Below are 19,878 nucleotides of genomic sequence, written 5' to 3'. Positions count from 1 at the left end.
TTTTTAGTAGAGACGGGGTTTCACCGTGTTAGCCAGGATGGTCTCGAACTCCTGACCTCGTGATCCACCCGTCTCGGCCTCCCAAAGTGCTGGGATTATAGGCTTGAGCCACCGCACCCGGCCAAATGAATGAATTTTTAAAATGTTTTATATCCATACAACAAAATATTATTTGTGCATGAAAAGGAATGAAGTACTGATACCTGTTACAGTGTGAATGGTCCTTGAAACACTATGCGAAGTAAAAGAATCCAGCCACAAAAGACCACATGTCAAATGATTCTATTTATATAAAATGTCCAGGAAAGGCAAATCTGTACAGACAGAAAGTAGATTCGTGGTTGCTTAGGGATTGGGGTTGGGTTATGGGCGTGGGTGATAGCTAAAGGGTATGTGGGAGGTTTCTTTGAGGTGATAAAAATATTCTACAATTGACTGTGCTGATAGCTGTGCATAGCTATATACTAAAAGTCACTGAATGGGACCTTAAATGGTGGATTGTATGATATACGAATTATATCTCAATAAAGATTTTTCTAAAAAAAAGACATTTGCAGAAGTTCAGTGCTTTTCAGATGAGGCTATGAACATATTCTCAAGAATTATATGCAGTCAGGTGTAACAAACATCACATTGGCCACCAGGACACACATAACCTAAGCAGCCGAAGGGTATGCATGCCCTGTGCCGAATGCTGTGTCGCTAATGAAGTGCTGTGAGATGTCTTCAGGATGCTGGAATGCTACATCTTTGCCTTGATGGTCTCACTGCATCTTCTCCCTCTGGTTCAGAAGCCATCAGAAGGCAGATTCTAAAAAGGAGCTGGCTATGGAGCTATATACTAGGCTGCTTTCTGAATGGATTGAGGGAAAGGAAAACTCACGTGTTCTGAGCATTGACTTTCTGCTATCTACAATCTAAAGCCAGTAAGCAGTAAGGCTGCCATTACATTCCTTTCATTGGAAAGTTCTCATAGTCTGGGATACCAATCCTTTTTGTGTCCCACATGTCAGGTGCTTTGGTATATGTGAGGAAGCTACATGCAGTATCTGGCATGATGCCTGGAATAGAGGAAGTGCTTGATAAATATTTATGGAGTAAACATTTGAGCCAAGGGTAGCTGTAAGGTTGCCGTTACACAGAAGACTCATTAAAATTGATATTATAAAGAGCTTACATATAAATTCTTTATGTAGTTTGTGATAAACAATGAAAAAAGATTTAACAAAAATAGTATCCTGTTTATGAAACACTTTAAGTCTAAATTAAATATGCCTACATAGTTCTGATAGTCGAAGGTAGAGAATGCAGATAATTCACTGATTGGCACTATAGTTGGAAAATACAAATGCAGATGGCAGATCCCTTATCCGCAAAGTGTGGGAATGGGGAACAAGGGAACATGCACTGAGTGGGTTTAAAAACTGCTGACGGTGGCCAGGCGCGGTGGCTCACACCTGTAATACCAGCACTTTGGGAGGCCAAAGTGGGCAGATCCCCGGAGGTCAGGAGTTCGAGACCAGTCTGGCCAACATGGTGAAAACCATCTCTACTAAAAATATAAAATTAGCTGAGCGTTGTGGTGGGCACCTGTAATCCCAGCTACTTGGGAGGCTGAGGCAGGAGAATCCCTTGAACCCAGGAGGTGAAGGTTGCAGTGAGCCAAGATCACACCACTGTACTTCAGCCTGGGCAACAAGAGCAAAACTCCATCTCAAAAATAAATAAATAAATAAATAAATATAAATAAATAAATAAACTACTGATGCCCATGGGTGAGACCAAAGGTAATAAAAGCTAACTTCTGGGCTATGATCCAAATGAATTAATCAGAAGGGAAAACAGGCTTCGGAGGGCATCAAGCAATACCTTCTACCCAGGCAAAGGATGTGCTGGTGGTTCCAAAGTCTGCCCAGATGGACGACTGTCAAGACAAATCACCAAGCTCCAGATGTGGCTCTGCAAAGTGGCTGCGAGTGAGTGAACAGCACGTTCAGATGTACACACTGCAGTGGCTTCCAGAATTGATAAAATGGATCTGTTCAAACCCGACTGAAACTGCATTTTCCTCACTTTTCTATAGAGGGGTTTTCTGACACATCATGGCTAAGCGTAAAAGTGACGGATGCATTGATGGCCCTCATCATTCGGTGGCAGGAAGGAAAAGGACATTCACAAGCACCCAGCCCAGCATTTCCCTAAATGTTAAATGCGTCCCACCGGCGGGACAGGGAACCACACGGATGTATTCACTTCCTAGGATTGCAGAAACTAACAAACCGGATGGTTTAAAACAACAGAAATTTATTCTGCCATAGTTCTGGAGTCTACCAGTCTGAAATCAAGGTGTCCACAGGACCCGGCTCCCTCTCAGGACTCTAGGGGAGAATCCCTCCTGGCCTCTCTCTAGCCTCCGCTGGTGGCCAACAATCTTTGGAGTTCCTTGGCTGGAGACACAGTGCTCCAATCTCCACTGTGATGGAGCACTGTGTCTGTGGCCACAGACTCCACTGCGGTGTTCTCCCTGTGTGTCACAATCTGTGTCCAAATTTCCTTCTTCTAAAAAGACACCAGTCATGGGATTAGAGCCCTAATTCAGTATGACTTCCCTTTAACTTGAGTACATCTGCAAAGATCCTATTTCCAAGTAAGATCCCATATCCAAAAAAGATTCCAGATACCCTAGAATTTGAACATAATACAATTCAGCCTACAACAACCAGTAAATGTTTTTTTATTGTCATGTATTTCAGTGTACATCCACGACATACAATTAGCACATCAAACAATGATTTCACTGACACAGGATGATCGCTTAAGCTGACTAATGGCTAAGGTTAAAAGAGTTAACGTAAAGGAATATCTTGAGTAGACAGTTCTATAAGTGTTACTCAGACACAGTAGAAATTGTGAAGGTAGTAAATTAATATTTGGAATGCATTGAGCTAGCCCCAACCTATCTCTTCAGGCAGGGTGTTGTCTAGAAAAGAAACGACAGTAGATAACTGAGTCTCTTATTTGAAAGCTTCCCCAAAGAGATTTTACAATCTCCTTCAGAGTGAGGCCATTGTGCTATGAATCTCGTTGCCTAAAATTTCCTCCTTATATCTAGCCTAAATCCCTCTTGCTTCAGTTAAAACACATGACTGCTGGACATATACTCTTTATACTATCCAACATGTTAGGTCATCCAACATGCAGGCAGATGAATTCTAGGTATGCAGAACTTCTAGGAGCTTAAGAATTCAACTGAACTGTGACATATGTTTGTTACCTCAATCCAATATTTAAAGTTGGTAAAAAGAAAGGACCAAGTCTGTACTTGGAGAGGGAACCCCCACTTTTCAAGCGCCTTTGTGGCTGATTGGTGAGCAAACACAAGATGGGGCCAGCCAACCTGTTGGAGGATCTAACTCCCGCACACAGACTCCTGGCAGACCGCAATCACAGGTGAAGGCACTCATGGTCTTTTCCTCCTGTGTCTGTACAAAATCCTTTTCCACCTGAAAGAAGCTGTCTTGTCACCCTGGCACCACTCATCAACAAGAGGCTCCAACCCAGCCTATGTGAGGCCATTTAATTGCAGTGGAGAATGCCAGCTAAACAAAGCAAGGTAAATGAGTGACTTTTTACACACTTCTGTAACCCTCTGTGTCCAGCCAAGAGACTAATGTTGCCATTTAAGAATAATTAAATCTTTTTCTCCAGAAAAAAAGAATAATCTGCCTTTTGCACAGTCACAAGAGCATGCTTAAATAGAAAGGAAAACGCACATGTGGCCCGATCAAAGAAATCTGCCACATTTTCAAGGTTTAGTGTCCTGGGAGCTTTCAGGACAGACTGATGGTCCTTTTTCACCATCTCTAAACCTGCTTGTGGACTATGGTTCCCTCCAGCCACTGTGTATAAAGCCTGCCTATTAGTGAGGCTAAAGAACACTCTGGAGGCGTGTAAACCCAGTCAAGCCTCAAGGGATACCTGTTTGCAGAAGAATCTGAACTGTGCCTAAGTCTTCTGGTTTAGGGAACAAAGCTTCAGGGTTCTGAGTCCAGAGTGTGTGGATTCCTCCCTGGCTCCCTGCCCACTGCTGAAGCCTGGGGTAGAGATGGGGTTGGGGAATGCCCTGTATTCATGGCTTCCAGGACACTCCAGTGCAGCCCATTTCTGCTGCAGTCCCGGAGGGTCAGGTGTGAGCCCCCGGAATACAGAGAACCTCCAAAGAGAGAAGCAGAAAGAGAAAGAGGTGCAGGAGAAAGCCACGAGCCAGAGAGAGAAAGAGAAAGTCCCAAAGCAGAGTGGCAGGGAGGGGGAAAACAGACCTTAAGTATAAAACTATAGATGCTCCTGACCAAGTGTCAGCTCTCTCCTCACTTAGGACATAAGACCTAACTACTTACAGCCCAGTGGGCTCGGACTATTGATTTTATTTTTAAAAATTAAACTGGCATTTCACTTGGATTCGCTAACCAAATGAAGTCCTGAAACACAACAATTCCACTATGTAAAATTATTCTCACATAATACCTGTTCAGGCAATAAGAACAAAAACATCTAGTCTTAGACACTATTCTTTGCCATTGCTAAACAGTTCTGTCTGTCTTCCTCTCTCTCTCTCATCCCCCACTTCCCACATCAGTCTTCCCAGTTGAGGGAGCAGCTGCAGAGTGAGTGCTTTCCACAATCAGCACGGCCACCTTCCTCCAGCCTGGGAGCCCTGGCCTTGCTCAGGATCGATCGCCTGACCCCTTTGCAGGTCTGCCCAGCCCTGCCGGCCACACACACCCTGCCCAGGCTATGATCAGTGTCCTGTGGGCTCCGCGTGTGAACGATTTGGCTCGGCTTGCTGACAGAGACGGCAGCATCAGAGATCCCCAGCTCTGAAACCCAGACCGGAAAAGGCAGGAGTGCAGCTGGCAGATTTGTAGAGCTGTGGAGCAGCTACCCCTCTTTGTTTAGCCAGATGCCATCACCTAGAGAGTTCAGGAGAAGGAGACCTGCAAGGAGAGGGGCAGGAGGGAGAAGGCGCAGGAAGCAGTAGCAGGTGCTTATGCCAGCTGCACCTCTTTTACTCAGAGCCCAGACACAGGTGCTTCCGTGCCTACCTTGGTGGTTGCGTCTCTGCCACCCGGCAGCCTCTCCCGCTCTCCTCTGGGGGACCTCCGGTTTCCAGCACGTGCTTGGTGCTGAGGGATGCAGAGGGGCCTTCTGCTGTGAATCTCTAAGGGACTTCCTGGTGACCGAAGCGGAAGGTTTCCTCCCCTGCATGCAGCCTTTCACTGAGGCTCCCGTGGAGGTTTGCAGATTTTCTTTTCTCAAACTCAGTACCGCCCCTTGTTCTTGCAGATAAGGGAGTTTTCCCTTAGGGCCCTCCGTGGCCTCCTGGCCCAGCATTTCTGGTTCAAAGGGCACAGGGCCGTACTACCTATGAGGCTGAGCATTCATTCGCTTCAATTAAATTTTCCATTAACTTGGTCTCTGGCCAGTATGGATTTTCTCTCTAAGGTTGTCTCTGCAGTTCAGATCACTCAGCCCTGAGAATCAACCTTATGACTCCCCTCTGGTCCATTTAAGTACATTTCTATTTTTTCTCCCCTAATGAGATGTGCAGCAACCAACCATAATTTTAATGCCTGACACCTGAACTTCTTTAATCCTCTCAGATGTTTCCGGTTTGCTTTAGACTTTGTTCTAAGCCTAGGCGTTGATTTCCTCCTTTGGAAATTTTGACCAAAGGCGTTTTTGACCAAAGTCATCTGTTTGGGATAATGAGTGCCCTTTCTGTGCTCTCAGGAGGACAGCAGGTTCCACACCACCCTCCGTACGATCTTGCAGCTTTGCCAAACCTCCACGCCAAGCTTATGAGAATTCCCGAGACCTGGGGGAGATGAAGTGGGTGGGACTTCCTGTGGTCACGCTGTTTCCTCCACAGCCCCCACACTTTTTTGGTTTTTTGTAGAACCTTGGGGAAATTAAAAGTGGTCCTTAATCAGAAAAATGCTGAAGTTCCTGGAATAGAGGACACCTTGTAAGTTTCCTTTCTAAATGGACAGCTCAACTTTGAGAGAGGTTCATAGCACTCCTAGCATTGCTCACTCTAGTGGAGCAAGTTGCTGTGCTGTGAGATGCTCTGCAAAGGGACCCGTCTGGCAACAAACCAACAGCTCAAGAGAAACTGAGTCCTGCTGACAACCGTGTGAAAAAGCTGGAAAAGTGGATCCTACCCTAGTTGAGGTCTGAGATGCAGCCTTGTGAGAGATTCAGAACCAGAGGGTCTGTGGTCCAGGCTGCACCTGGCCCCCTGACCCACAGAAGCTGTGAGACCATAATGTTATTTTAAGCCCCTAAGTGTTGGGGGTAATTTATTACACAGCAAAAGATAACTGATGTGGACAGAAAAAGGGAAGCTATTTCATTCCTCTTGATTCTGCATGTCCAGATTGGAAGTTGTCATTATTAACTCAGCAGTAGCTAGGATATATCTGGTACAGAATATCTGCCCACTTCTCTGCCAGGGAGTTTATGTTTGTTTGTTGTATTTTTTTTAGCAAAGGATTTGTTGCTTATGAATGAAACCCAGAAAGCACCCACTATTAGGAGAGAGTTCATGAAGTTCATCTTAGAAGCCTACTGGTTTCCCAAGCTGCTTCAGCGCCTCTTGGCATGGTTTGCCATTCTAACCCTAGTTCTCATGCATGGACAACAGATAATGGTGGGGTAGTCCGCAGAGAGTAGTACCTTAGGGTCCGCCACAGGGGCTCAGGGTTGCGGTCCAGGGGAACAACTAAAAGGGGTCTCTAACACAACCAGTGTAGGTCCTGGAGGCCTCGAATGGCTGCATCTCACATCCCCTGTCCCTTTGTTTCCACCAGTCCTTGGGCTTCCACACTGTTCTGAGGTGTAAATCAGAGAACTTGGTTTCCAACCCCTTGGATCTACTTAGATGCCTGGCCCATCCCCCAGACCTATTCTTCTGTCAGAGGCAGGAGCCTCTTTGGACAGGTTCACCAGAAACACAGAACATCTTCTGCAGTGGACACAGACACAACTGTTTGACAGAGAGGCCGGGAGACCCCCCGCCATCTGGCCGGTTCTAATGGCTAACGGAGAATTGAGGAGTGGGGGTGCCACATGAAGGACTGTTCGCCTCTTGGAACACAGGAGATTTCCAGTAGATTTTGTCATTTGAAGCAAGGGCATAGGGTAGAGGTAGGGGTGTCTTTCAGAGGATTCCTGGGGTCAGCCTTCTAGGAAGAAGGAGTCCATTTGACCTCTTTTTTTCAGGCTGTTTTTCTCCTCCACACCCCCAAACAGTAGAAAGTCTATAAAGGGTTTACTGCCAGCATCATTCTGCTCCTCAAGTCTCAGGTGCTGGCATCTTTAATCCACAAAATAATTTGTGATTTAGGCAAGAAGAGTGTTCACTTCTTTTTTTTTGTTTGTTTGAGTACAGTTACTTTCTACCAAAATTTTATCAAAGGGGCCAACATGACTCAATATTATAATAGTTCATACTGAGGATAACTTGGGCAATTAAAACAACTTAATTGGAACATTCATTCACTGGTTAATAGTTATTGTGTAAATAACTTCCTCAGTATCTACAGGACATGAAAGAGAACCTGAACCTTACAATGCAAAGGGATCCAATCAATTGCTAGACATAGTAGAGAATCCATTTTAAATTCTATGAAATGCAGGCTTTTCTCTGGAGGCCCTTTCTTTAAAAAAGAGATTATATTGTTCCCTTTTCGTTCAATATTTTAAAATAGGTACAGATATCATAATTTAATGAAAGATATCACTGAAAATATAATAAAGCTTTTCCTAAATGAACTTACATAGGCACACAGGGAGAATTAGGATGAATCCTGCCCTGGAGAACACTCCTTATTCCATGGTGTAAGGGTTCTAGCTTGGCCTCTATGGCCCTAAGTGTCAGGAAAAATATGAAGGCTTTTGTATTTTCTACAAAACTTGTGGACGCTTTTTAGTTTGTTGTTGTTGTTGTTGTTTTTGAGAAGGAATCATGCTCTGTCCCCTAGGCTGGAGTGCAGTGGCACGATCTTGGCTCACTGCAACCTCCACCTCCTGGGTGCAACTGGTTCTCCTTCCTCAGCCTCCTGAGTAGCTGGGATTACAGGCATCCACCACCACACCCGGCTAAGTTTTGTGTTTTTAGTAGAGACAGGGTTTCACCATGTTGGCCAGGCTGGTCTTGAACTCCTGGCCTCAAGCAATCCGCCTGCCTCGGCCTCACAAAGTGCTGGGATTACAGGCATGAGTCACCGCACTCGGCCTCAACACTCTTTTTCAACCTTTTCATCAAAACATTCTGCAAGTATTCTTAAGACCAGAGCTTGTCAATAGTTTATTCTCCTTCCAAATGACCCCCTTTCTAATGCTCAGCTTGAGAATGAGACAACTCATTTGTCCATGTGGCCCTTGGTTGTGACAAAACAAACACAGCTCCACAATGCTCCAGTCATGTGGCCTGCACTGGGACACAAGCAGGTGCAAAGGCATCTGCAGGAACTCACCTCCCTTCATTCCTTTCCTTTCTTTCTGTTTTTGCGGGAGAGGGGATTCCAGCTCTGGTTTTTTTTCCTTCATTTTTTAAATTATGGTAAAATACATATCACAGAAAATCTTGGCTGGACACAGTGGCTCACTCCTGTAATCCCAGCACTTTGAGAGGCTGAGGCAGGTGAATTGCTTGAGCTGAGGAGTTCGAGACCAGCCTGGCCAACATGGCAAAACCCCGTCTCTACTAAAAATACAAAAATTAGCCAGGCGCGGTGGTGGGCGCCTGTAATCCCAGCTACGTGGGAGGCTAAGGCAGGAGAATCACGTGAACCCTGGAGGTGGAGGTTGCAGTGAGCTGAGATCGTGCCACTGTACACCAGCCTAGGTGACAGAACAAAACCTTGTCTCAAAAAAAAAAAAAAAAAATTACCATCTTTACGATTTCTAAGCATATAGCTCAGTGATATTAAATACATTTAAAATGTTGCATAACCATCACCAGCATCTATCTCCATAACTTGTCTTGTAAAACTGAAACTCTTTACCCACTAATCAAGAACTTCCCCTTTCTTTTCTTTTTCTACCATCATTCCACATACTAATTCAAACAACAGACCAAACTCTGACACTGTCTGGTGGAGTAGGTACTCGTGTGGGTTTTGTAGAAATGAGGAAATTCTCCAGGCAGCTGGAATGATGGGCTCTGCCTGCCCCGTGGTTGTCATCCAGCCCCGATGTAGCCAGAGCACAAGGACATGGGGAAAACATCCCGAGTGGGACAGGCAGGAAACCCAGGAGGAGAAGAGAATTGATCTTCCTAGAGTGTAATTTCCTCCTTCATTTTGCTAAATGAGGGCTGGGGTCTGTTCTGTTCTTTCACATCTTTGCTAGAAGAAACACAGGTGTACCACAAGCCCCTTGTGGACATCTATTGTGTGCAGTCCGCCCTCTGAGCTGAGAAACAGAGACGCACACCCCACCCAGCCAGTGCTGGATAACAGGCCTTATGGACAGCAGGACTGGAGAGGAAAAGCAAAGAGCCGGGGATGAGAAGACCTGCTCTCAGTTTCCTCCCTGCTGCTATCTTGCTGTGTGTGTGGTTCTGAACAAGTGACCTGGGCCCTGTGCACCTCACTGCTCACAGGGGAGCTCGGTACTATCTGCCAAGTGACTAAATGGATGGGTCCATGTAATGAAACTCATGCCTCTTGATGAACCCTGTTCCCTTTTTAAAAATAAATGATCTTTCGTAAAGATAGACATTCTCCATATAGTTATTCTCTGTAATGTTATTCTATTAGATAAATGTGTAGTTGGGCAAGGAAGCAGGTTTGATTTCTCAATGCTGAGTGTATAGATTCAACCGTAACGGAACACTGTGAGTGACTATTACTGGGAGGGTGTTCTGGTGCCTGCTCAAAGACCACCAGCCAAGGAAGGAAACAGTAAACCTCAAGAATAAATGTCCGTTCTCATCTTCCACCCCCTGCCATCTGTATATGAAAGAAGCTACTCAACAAAAGTAAACAATCTGTCCCCATTATGCTAAACCTTCAAAAGGCAGGAAACCAGCTACTAAATTAGATCTTGCAGAAGAGTTCAACTCTCACATTTGTGGTTTCCAAAGATCTCCTACTCTTGGTAAGCAGACAATTTGTTCTGTCGTGTTGCATAGAATTCAAGTCAGTAGGTATTTACTGCATATTTGCTGTGTTTCAGGTTCTGCTGGGGACCCCCAGGCCTATCTAGCAGGAAGATGAGATCTGGACGCAGAGTCCTGCAATATAAAGCAGAATCAAATGCCATTGTGGACGTGGAAATAAGGATCTGGGGAGAACAGAGGGACATCTGCTTGGGGTTGGGGAAGGTTGAAAGGGCACCAGAGACCATGCTTCAGGTACTTGCCGGCCATAGGGAGAAATTTGTTTGTTTATTTGTCATCATTCTTTCCTATCTTTCACCCTCTTCCCCAGATATGCAAGCCTTGTTTTTCTCCTCTGGATTTATACAAGTGCCACCTCAATCCAACCACTCTGCTCTTCATGCCCTTCTCTTCCTTTCCAGCCCACGAAACACCTCTACTGGACACTGGATCATCTTCAGGGGCAACACTTATAGGAGAGAAGAACCATCTTAGCACAGACAGACTTACTGTACTGAAAACTTCGAATAAGTTTCTCTGCGTGAGCAGGGCTCTGCCAGCCCACCCACACTCTATCACTCAGAGTGTGGTCCCCGCCCTATCAGCTGCACCAGTATCAGCAGCACCAGTACCACTTGGGCACCTGTCAAAAGGCAGACTGTCTTGTGGAATGATAGACAATGCAGGCTTGTAATGGTGAGCAGGTGGAAGGGAAGAAGAGAATTATGTAATGGGTACAATGTACATTATCTGGGTGACGGGTGCCCTAAAAGCCCTACCTTCAGCACTGTGCAATCTATGCATGTAACAAAATTACATTTGTACCCCACAAACTTGAACAAATACAAAATTGAATTTAACTTAATTAAATTTTTTTCAAAAAAGAAATGCAGGCTTTCAGGGCCCACCCCAACTTTACTGAACCAAAATCTGAATTTTAGCAACATGCTCAGGTGGTCTCTGCACATTAAAGTTTGAGAAGCACTAGCTAAAGCATATTTATACTCAGGTCTTTTTAAATTTTAACACTCAAAGGCAAGATAATATTTTCCCCATGGTCATCTCATGACTTCTGACAGAGCCACCAATGTTATCAAATCCACCTTTCTGCCTCCATTCTCCTAAAGCGCCCAGGGAGCTGTGTTACTTTCTCAAGCACAAACCACATTCAGATGTCAGCTAATAGAATTGGAAGGAAATAACTAAGTTCCTGGTCTCAAGCCAAGAACTCTAACCTCCAGGCTGAATTCAGGCAGCGGGGAAGCCTGAAGGCTGATTTTCCCTAAGCACAGGAAAAAGATCATTTGAAAAGGGAGTTTATAACTTCGGGAGGCCGAGGAGGTCGAGACCAGCCTGGGCAACATGTCGAAATCCTGTCTCTACTAAAAATACAAAAATTAGCCAGGTGTGGTGGCGCACACCTGTAATCCCAGCTACTTCGGAGGCTGAGGCTAGAGAATTGCTCGAACCTGGGAAGTGGAGGTTGCAGTGAGCCGAGTTCACACCACTGCACTCCAGCCTGGGCAACAGAGCCAGACACCATCTCAAAAAAAAAAAAAGAAGTGAGAGTTTATATTTCAAAGGTCTGAGGAAGAGATGTGGAAGAAGCCCTCCCTCTTCTTCAGGGGAAGAGGTCTTGCTTCTAATACAGCCACTTTGTCTTGGTGTCCATACCTTCACCTCTGGGAAGCCCTTGCTAATGCTTTGAGGGTAACCTGCCCTCCTGCTGTCCAGGGCTGTTCTCTGCCACCTCCAGCCTGGAACTGTCAGCCTGTAAGGGACCAGGGAGGACATCTTGCTCCTACTCCTCCGGGTGGCTAACATTCCCACTAATGACCCTAACAAGTCACACATATTTGTCACCAACAATGGGGAGATCATTATCACCTACCTCCCAAGCAGCCCCTTCAAGTTCTGAGTGTCTTTGACATTTCAAAGCTCTTTACAATGTCAACTTCACCTGACTCCTAAGGGAACTATCTTCCGAGAGTTCCATCTGCTTATTTAACTGCCAAGTTCTCTACCTGGGAGAGTGTTCCTTAAATCTATGCTTCTCTAACGTGTCTTCAGAACACCTGGGGATCTGTTGTTTGAAAGTGTGGGAGGGCCACCGAGTTTTTTGCCTTTGGTGGGTGATAGCAATGCCCCTGACCAGAGTTTGAGGGACAAGACCTTATTTAGTCTCAGTTCTGTTCTTCAGGACCACAGAGAACAAAGCCACCTGACCTGCTGTCATACATGGAACTTAAAATCATATCTTTCCCAAATCTTCTCTTTTTTTCTTCCAAAAACATCCCAGTTCCTTCCATAATTCCTTAGCTGTCATGGCTTTGCATCTTGTTATCATCTGATTAACTGTCTTCTGGAAATTTTCCAGTGAGTGTTAACAAGCCCTTTAGGTGCATGACACCAATCCTGGAACTCTTCAACTTGAACAGAGCAACCCTGGGGCCAAGTAGAACCAGGCATTGTCCTGATTCAGATAAGCCCATGACCTTACAATCTTGTTCAGGAACAATGTGGTCCTATGGATGTATGGAGCCTCAAATTAAAAAAAAAAAAAAACCTCCACCCTTCCCTCATACAAATGCATATGCCTTTCTTATCACAATGGTGAGAAAATGGATGATAAACTAATTCATCCTCTAACATACTAGTAACTTAACATGTTGTTTAAAGGAACTTTGACAAGGTGATCTTAAAGAGACAACATCTTACTCTAAAGGCAAACTCCCTAATGGTGTCATTGTAGGACTGGGAAAGACCTGTAGGGTGAGGGTACTGCTCAGAGCATACCATGCCATCGCTGCTTCCTCCACTTTCCCCAAGGCTCCCTGACAAACAAAATTCACAGCACTCAGCTCTGCTGAGAAATCAGTGCCACAAGGTTGGATAATTTAGAGCAATATATTTTTTCAAAGTAGTTATGAGCTGGGAAAGGGCTCAAGAGAACAACTGGGGTCATTACTTCCAAGCCTCCCAGCTGACTGGGAAGAAAATTAGCTTTCAACTGGAGACATCAGCTTCTAGGAAGGAAGGCTGTCATCCTCCTGGAATAAAATGTTAAAAGGAAACTATTTTAGGTTAAATTTTAGCTGAGCTGCAAGACAATAGACACCATATACCACAGTAAAGTGTGAGACGACCCTGCGGGTCTTGCACAAAGAGACAGTGGAAAGCCAGTTTTACACCAATAGATGACTACCCACAACCATCCTGCAAACGAGGTTGTAGAGGCAGAGAAACAGGTTAATTAGAAGAGAAATTTTGGAGAAAACGATCCAGTGTATGGCTTCACTGTGAATACATGAATAGCTTGAGATCTGTCCTCTGGAGCTTAAGAGACAAGCTCTGAAAGATGGCTGTTGGCTGGCAGAGCAAAGGAGAGGTGTCTGCAGGGATCAACCAATACATCCAGAATTTGTTTGGTCAGAGGATGTGTGAGTGCTTCTCAAGGACCAAATGTGGGCCATCAGAAGACATAGATCTGCAGCAGGATCATCTTAGATCCTTTTCACAAGACAGTCTGGAGGCACGAGAGGGCTTCAGCTGAATCTAGAGATTTACCCCCAGAGGCTTTGGACTGTGGAAAGAATTGTAAATGACCAGCTAGAGAAGAGTTGCATTTGTCCATGTCAATGCAAGTGCAGGTGAGAGATGGTAGGGTCACCAAAGAATATACGTAAAAGCCCACAGGATGAAGAATCAGCTTTAAACATCAGTTAGAAGCAGAGAGCACAATGCCAACTCATAGCAAGATTCATCACATACAAACTCCCCTATCTCTTGTGTCTCCTCCTTCCCCCATCCACTGTGAAGGGTTCCACCATCAAGGTTAGCGAGCTATGGGAGGAGGCAATGACATAAGGGGGAAGGTTGGGAAAGAAGCCAACCATGCCCTTCTTTATTGCTGCAGGCAACTGGCCTGAAGCAAGCCTGAGCTGGGCGTGGGGCAGTCATTATGTCTTTGAGTGAAACTGAAAGTTCCGAGGCAGACTTCAAGTTCCAAACTGGTGGCATAGAATCTAGCTGGCTTCACTCCCCATCACAGAAAATCAAAAACAAATATACAGCACTGAGATTATAACCAGAAATATCCCAGAACTCAAATATGAAGAGGAGACAGTGCTTGGGGCCACAGAGAAGTGAAAAAACTCTGAGCAGAGGGTAAGAGAATCTGACTTCCACGTTCATGTCCCTCCCTCCATCTGCTTAGCACCAAGCATGCAAAAAAATTTCTCCCAATTCACTGTTTCTACACTGGAAAAAGTGAGATCAAGGTAGACAACCAGCTTTCACACCATCTTGGTTTCCATGGCAGGGGGCCTGTCCTTGCCTTAATCCATAGGAAGCATTGAGAGTGCCCGAAGGGAGAAATATCCCTGAGGACAGCCAAAGACAAAGCAGGGAGGTGGAATTGCCATCCCCAGCCCTGGAAACTCTGCTTAGTTACTTGCCCAAGGGAGATTTCAAATCAGCGTGGCTGTGAAGCAGTACCACGTAGTAGGAGGTTTGTCCCACAGATCCCCTGGGCACCCCCCCCCCCCCGCAGCCAGCCTTCCCACACTGCTGGGATATACCTTTTGGGACCTCCTGCATTTGGAAAGGGCAGTGCTTCCATCATTCACTAGAGCTAAGGCAAACCTGGGCTTAAGGTGCCATGTAGAGCCAAAAAATGAAAGACAGTGACCTAGCAGTAAAGAACCTATATATATATATCCAATAAAAGCCAAATAAGTCAGAGAAGACTGAAATAAACATTCCTTCAATGCAAAGACATAGACATATCCACCAGAAACAACGGCCAACAGGAAACCGTGATCTCCCCAAATGGGCAAGGCAAGGGACCAGAAACTGACCCTAATAAGATGGTAATATGTGAGCTCTCTGACGAAGAATTCAAAATAGCAGTTTTAAGGAAACTCACTGATCTCCAAGATAACACAGAAAAGCAATTCAGAAATATATCAGAGAAATTTAACAAAGAGCTTGAAATAATTACAAAAATCAAACAGAAATCTTCCAACTAAGAAATACATTTGCTGAACTAAAAAATTTATTAGAGACTCTTAATAGTGAAGTAGATCAAGCAAAGGAAATAATTAGTGACCTCAAAGATAGATTATTTGGAAATACGGTCAAAAGAGAAGAAAGGAAAAGGGATGAGAATCAATGAAGATCACTTACAGGGTACACAAAATTACCTCAAAAGACAAAATCTAAGAATTATTAGTGTTCAAGAGGGAGTGGAGCAAGAACAAGGGGTAGGGAGCTCACTCAAATAAATAATAACAGAAAACTTTCCAAAACATGAGAAGGATCTAAATATCCATGTATAGGAAGGGCAGAGAACACCAAACAGATTTTAAAAAATAAAACTACCCCAAGGCATACATTATAGTCATCAAACTCTCAAAGGTCAAGGACAAAGAGAGAATCCTAAAAGCAGCAACAAAAAAGAAGCAAATGACATTTGAAGGAACCCCAATTCATTTGGCAACAGACTTCTCAATGGAAACCATACAGGCCAGGAGGGAATGGAACAGTATTTTCAATGTAGTAAAAGAAAAAAAAACTGTTATCCAACACTATTGTATCAAGCAGTTATCCTTCAAATATGAAGGGTAAATAAAGTTTCTCCCAGACAAACAAAAGCAGAGAGAATTCACCACCATCATAGGCATCTTACAAGAAATGCTAAAGGGAGTTTTTCAATGTGAAAGAAAAAAACACTACAGGTACAAAGCCTGTTGGTACCATTACGTACACGGACAAACCCAGAACACTCTAATACTGTAACTGCTGTGTCTAATCCACTTATAAAGCTAGTATGAAGCCCAAAAGACAAAGCTATCAAAAGCAATAATAGCTAAAACAATCTCTTAAGAGATAGGTAATATCAAAACATATAAATAGAGGCAATTAAAAGTCAAAATGTAGGGGGGATGGAGTTAAACGGCAGGATTGTTTTTTCATCTTTTCCTTGCTTCTATTCTCATCTGTGTGATCTAAAATAAGTTGTAATTTCTTTAAAATAACTTTTTATATCTGTAGCATATTTTTTATAAGCCGCATGGCAACCACATGTAAAAACCTATAATAGATTCACTAAGAATAAAGTTCAATTATCACCCTGACCTGGACATATCAATTATTGACTAGAGAACATTTTGTAACCTGAAAGGAGCCAGAAAAGCCAATATTTGTCCTGAATTTCATCCATAGTTGGAGAAGAACTAGTCCCACAGGATACACTTGGAGGACAATGGGAGACGTGGGTTATGTTCCTTTATGATGATGTCCCATGGGTCATTGTGTGTTCCATGTAACAATGAGGCAAGCATCTGAGAAGTGAAATCACACGATTCTGCTTTTCTCATTGCAACACTCACTAGAAGATAAATAGCTTAAGAATATGTTTGTGGGTCAACTAGGGTTTACAGGCGAGGCCAGATTGATAGACTGTCGGAACCAGAAGAACCTTCTGTATCAGCAACTCTAACCTCTCATTTACCGAGAGGAAACCTAGGCCCAGAGAGAGATGAGACTTCTCCAAGCTCACATATATAGAGACATCAAGAAGAACATAAAAGTAAATAGCATCTGCTCACACCAACCATATTTAATTAGGTGCCTGCCTTTGTAGAGGCCAAATTTCTTCCTGTTTCCCAGGACTCAGAGAGATAAAAGCAAAATTGTAGGAAAGATTTTGATAGTATCCAAGAAAAGCTATGCTGAGAATCTAAATTTATCCTTCCCTGCTGTCCCCTTGAGTTGGAGATACAGCCTCTCTTATGATAAGTATCCTTTTGTTGAATGTGCTAAACCTGTCTGTGAGCACATACCTGCAGATGTATCTGGTTTTTATTATTTGTAACGGTTACTCTATTTCTCAAAAACTTTCCTAAGCTCATGCATTTGACTTATCCAAGGCAGGGTTTCACACAGTGCTTGAAACAGAAGAGGGTTCACCAATGTTTGCAGACTAACATAATAACTGGATTCCAGTTGTACTGCCTGTGTGCTTTTCATATACCAACAACTCTGTGTTCAGAGAAAGACAAAAGGCAACATTTCTACCCATCCCTGAGATTCACCTTCACCTCTTTGCAGACCTATAACTCAGGACTGCTCAGCGGAGAAGGAGCACCTCCTATTGGCATCTAGCCCCTTGGGTAGACAACACTGTGTCATGTATGCCCGTGTGGCCTTGCTACCCTCCCTAAGGGCCACTTTTCCATCCTGAGCTACTCTGTGGCTAATGGTACAAACAGGTGCTCAACCCCTAGGCCACTTTCCATCTTGTGATGAGAAAGGAGCACTAACCTTTGCTGGAAGACATATTTAATATATGGCCCAGTCAAATCCCTGCAATAATAGACACTTCGTTGCACCTTTAATTCATATGGCTAGGCATCTGAGACTCCCAGGCAGGACCAACATCATCAATTCTACAGCCCTAGTTTCTTTGGGATGAGTTCCTTAGTTTTGTAGTCCTGCAACTACTCAACAATGACAAATGCCCAGAGTTTCAACTAGAGGAGAGTAAAGAAACTTATTTGTGCTTCTTCTCCGAGAAAACACCAAATGGCGGATGACGCCGGTGCAGCGGGGGGGCCCGGAGGCCCTGGTGGCCCTGGGATGGGGAACTGCGGTGGCTTCCGCGGAGGTTTCGGCAGTGGCATCCGGGGCCGGGGTCGCGGCCGTGGAGGGGGTCGGGGCCGCGGCCGCGGAGCTCGCGGAGGCAAGGCCGAGGATAAGGAGTGGATGCCGGTCACCAAGCTGGGCCGCTTGGTCAAGGACATGAAGATCAAGTCCCTGGAGGAGATCTACCTTTTCTCTCTGCCCATTAAGGAATCTGAGATCATTGACTTTTTCTTGGGGGCCTCTCTCAAAGACGAGGTTTTGAAGATTATGCCGGTGCAGAAGCAGACCCGTGCTGGCCAGCGCACCAGGTTCAAGGCGTTTGTTGCTATTGGGGACTACAATGGCCACGTCGGCCTGGGTGTTAAGTGCTCCAAGGAGGTGGCCACCGCCATCCGTGGGGCCATCATCCTGGCCAAACTCTCCATTGTCCCGGTGCGCAGAGGCTACTGGGGGAACAAGATCGGCAAGCCCCACACCGTTCCTTGCAAGGTGACAGGCCGCTGCGGCTCTGTGCTGGTGCGCCTCATCCCTGCACCCAGGGGCACTGGCATCGTCTCAGCGCCTGTGCCCAAGAAGCTGCTCATGATGGCTGGTATTGATGACTGCTACACCTCAGCCCGGGGCTGCACTGCCACCCTGGGCAACTTCGCCAAGGCCACCTTTGATGCCATCTCTAAGACCTACAGCTACCTGACCCCTGACCTCTGGAAGGAGACTGTGTTTACCAAGTCTCCCTATCAGGAATTCACTGACCACCTTGTCAAGACCCACACCAGAGTCTCCGTGCAGCGGACCCAGGCTCCAGCTGTGGCTACAACATAGGCTTTTTATACAAGAAAAATAAAGTGAATTAAGCCTGTTACTAAAAAAAAAAGAAACTTATTTGTTATATATGATGTGATGTGGTCTCATTGTCTAAATTCTAATAACACAGACCTAAAAGTTATAATGGCAGCTCTTCATAGCTGGAGGGACCACTTCCCTCTGCAGCCTAGGGTGGGGACTGTCCAGGCACCCCTTTGTCCCAGCCAGCTTTAAATGCTTCCCAGGCACCCAGACAGGCAGCCCATGGGGCTCCAGTGGCAGAATTCCCAGGAGCTACAATGGCTACCTCCGTAGTGGAAGAGCAGAGACACCTGGGACAGGCAGGTGTCCCTGCAGGTGGTGTAAGCGGGACGAGGCCTACCTGATTCCATCCTTCCTTCCTCTTTCTCCTGAACTTTCTCAGAGGCACTGTAGCCCCTGGGGAAGGGCTGGTGGCTGAAGAGGTCGTCACACAGGAGGCTTCGGCACAGCTTGGCAAGGAAGCGGAGGACATAGCCCACGCTGTTCACCACAGGCAGGCTCCGCAGGTGCTGTTTGCCATCAAAGGAAGCTGAGACTGGAAAATCAGAGAGAAGGCAGCTTAGAGCCGGGCACTGGAGGAAACCTCAAGTCAATTGGCCCTGGTGAGGATTTTTCGTTTGTTCATTTTTGTTTTGTTGCTAAAAAGGCTGTATTTGGATTTCACCTGTTTGTTCACAATGTCCTATTTCTGGTCGTGATCCCACCCAGGAGACCACATTGCATTTAGTTGTCACGTCTCCTTCATCTCCTTGATCTGACTGTTTCTCAGTCTTGCCTTGTTTTTCATCACTCTAACAGCTTTGAAGAGTACTGCTCAGGGTAAAATGTCCCTCCGTTTGGATTTGTCTGTTTTTCTCATGATTAGACTAGGGTTGTGGGTTCTTTGGGACCACAGAGGTGAAGTACCCTTTCTATTACATCACATCAGGGGATAAAACTGGGGAAGGGCTGTGACCATGGAAGAAGGGATTTCTCTGACTCTGAAGGATCTTGAATAACAAGACATGCCCTGAGATGGAGTTGAAACCATGTTTCCCCACTGCCCTACATGGTGGTAAGTGCTATGAAAAAGGAATGGAGCAGAGTACAGAAGTACAAAGAGGACAGGTGTGATGGCTCATGCCTGTAATCCCAGCATTTGGGAGGCAGGTGGATCGCATGAGCTCAGGAGTTCAAGACCAGCCTAGGTAACACAGTGAGACCCCATCTCTACTAAAAAA

At 45.2% G+C, this 19,878-nt stretch overlaps 2 protein-coding genes across 7 annotated transcripts in view; one reads left to right on the top strand and one right to left on the bottom strand.

The window, feature by feature from the left end:
- SCML4 (sex comb on midleg-like 4 (Drosophila)) overlaps positions 1-19,878 on the bottom strand; it is a 130,951-nt gene that overhangs the window by 27,907 nt on the left and 83,166 nt on the right. For 3 of the 4 annotated variants that reach the window (XM_011952835.1, XM_011952836.1, XM_011952837.1), the window contains one exon: positions 18,999-19,193. In XM_011952835.1, the coding sequence (XP_011808225.1) occupies positions 18,999-19,193 (195 nt within the window). Of the gene's footprint in view, positions 1-5,102; positions 5,524-18,998; positions 19,194-19,878 lie in introns of those variants that run through there. The other variant, XM_011952839.1, reaches the window with a different exon arrangement.
- On the top strand, positions 17,716-18,674 carry LOC105519474 (40S ribosomal protein S2-like). Of its 3 annotated transcripts, none has more exons than XM_011952842.1 (2): positions 17,733-18,127; positions 18,302-18,674. In XM_011952842.1, the coding sequence occupies exons 1-2, from the start codon at positions 17,753-17,755 to the stop codon at positions 18,632-18,634; spliced, it is 708 nt and encodes a 235-aa protein (XP_011808232.1). In that variant the 5' UTR covers positions 17,733-17,752; the 3' UTR covers positions 18,635-18,674. The 3 variants fall into 3 exon arrangements, with proteins under 3 accessions (XP_011808230.1, XP_011808232.1, XP_011808231.1); XM_011952841.1 differs by having other exon boundaries at positions 17,733-17,870; positions 17,901-18,671; XM_011952840.1 differs by having other exon boundaries at positions 17,716-18,671.

This window comes from Colobus angolensis, unplaced genomic scaffold, assembly GCF_000951035.1.
Source record: "Colobus angolensis palliatus isolate OR3802 unplaced genomic scaffold, Cang.pa_1.0 Scaffold35, whole genome shotgun sequence".
NCBI classification, from domain to species: domain Eukaryota; kingdom Metazoa; phylum Chordata; class Mammalia; order Primates; family Cercopithecidae; genus Colobus; species Colobus angolensis.
The sequence above is the reverse complement of the archived record's forward strand: the minus strand, read 5'-3'. Positions and strand labels throughout refer to the sequence as shown.

Excerpts from the sequence above, each read along its gene's own strand:
- LOC105519474 (XM_011952840.1), top strand. The coding sequence starts at position 17,753 with ATGGCGGATGACGCCGGTGCAGCGGGGGGGCCCGGAGGCCCTGGTGGC.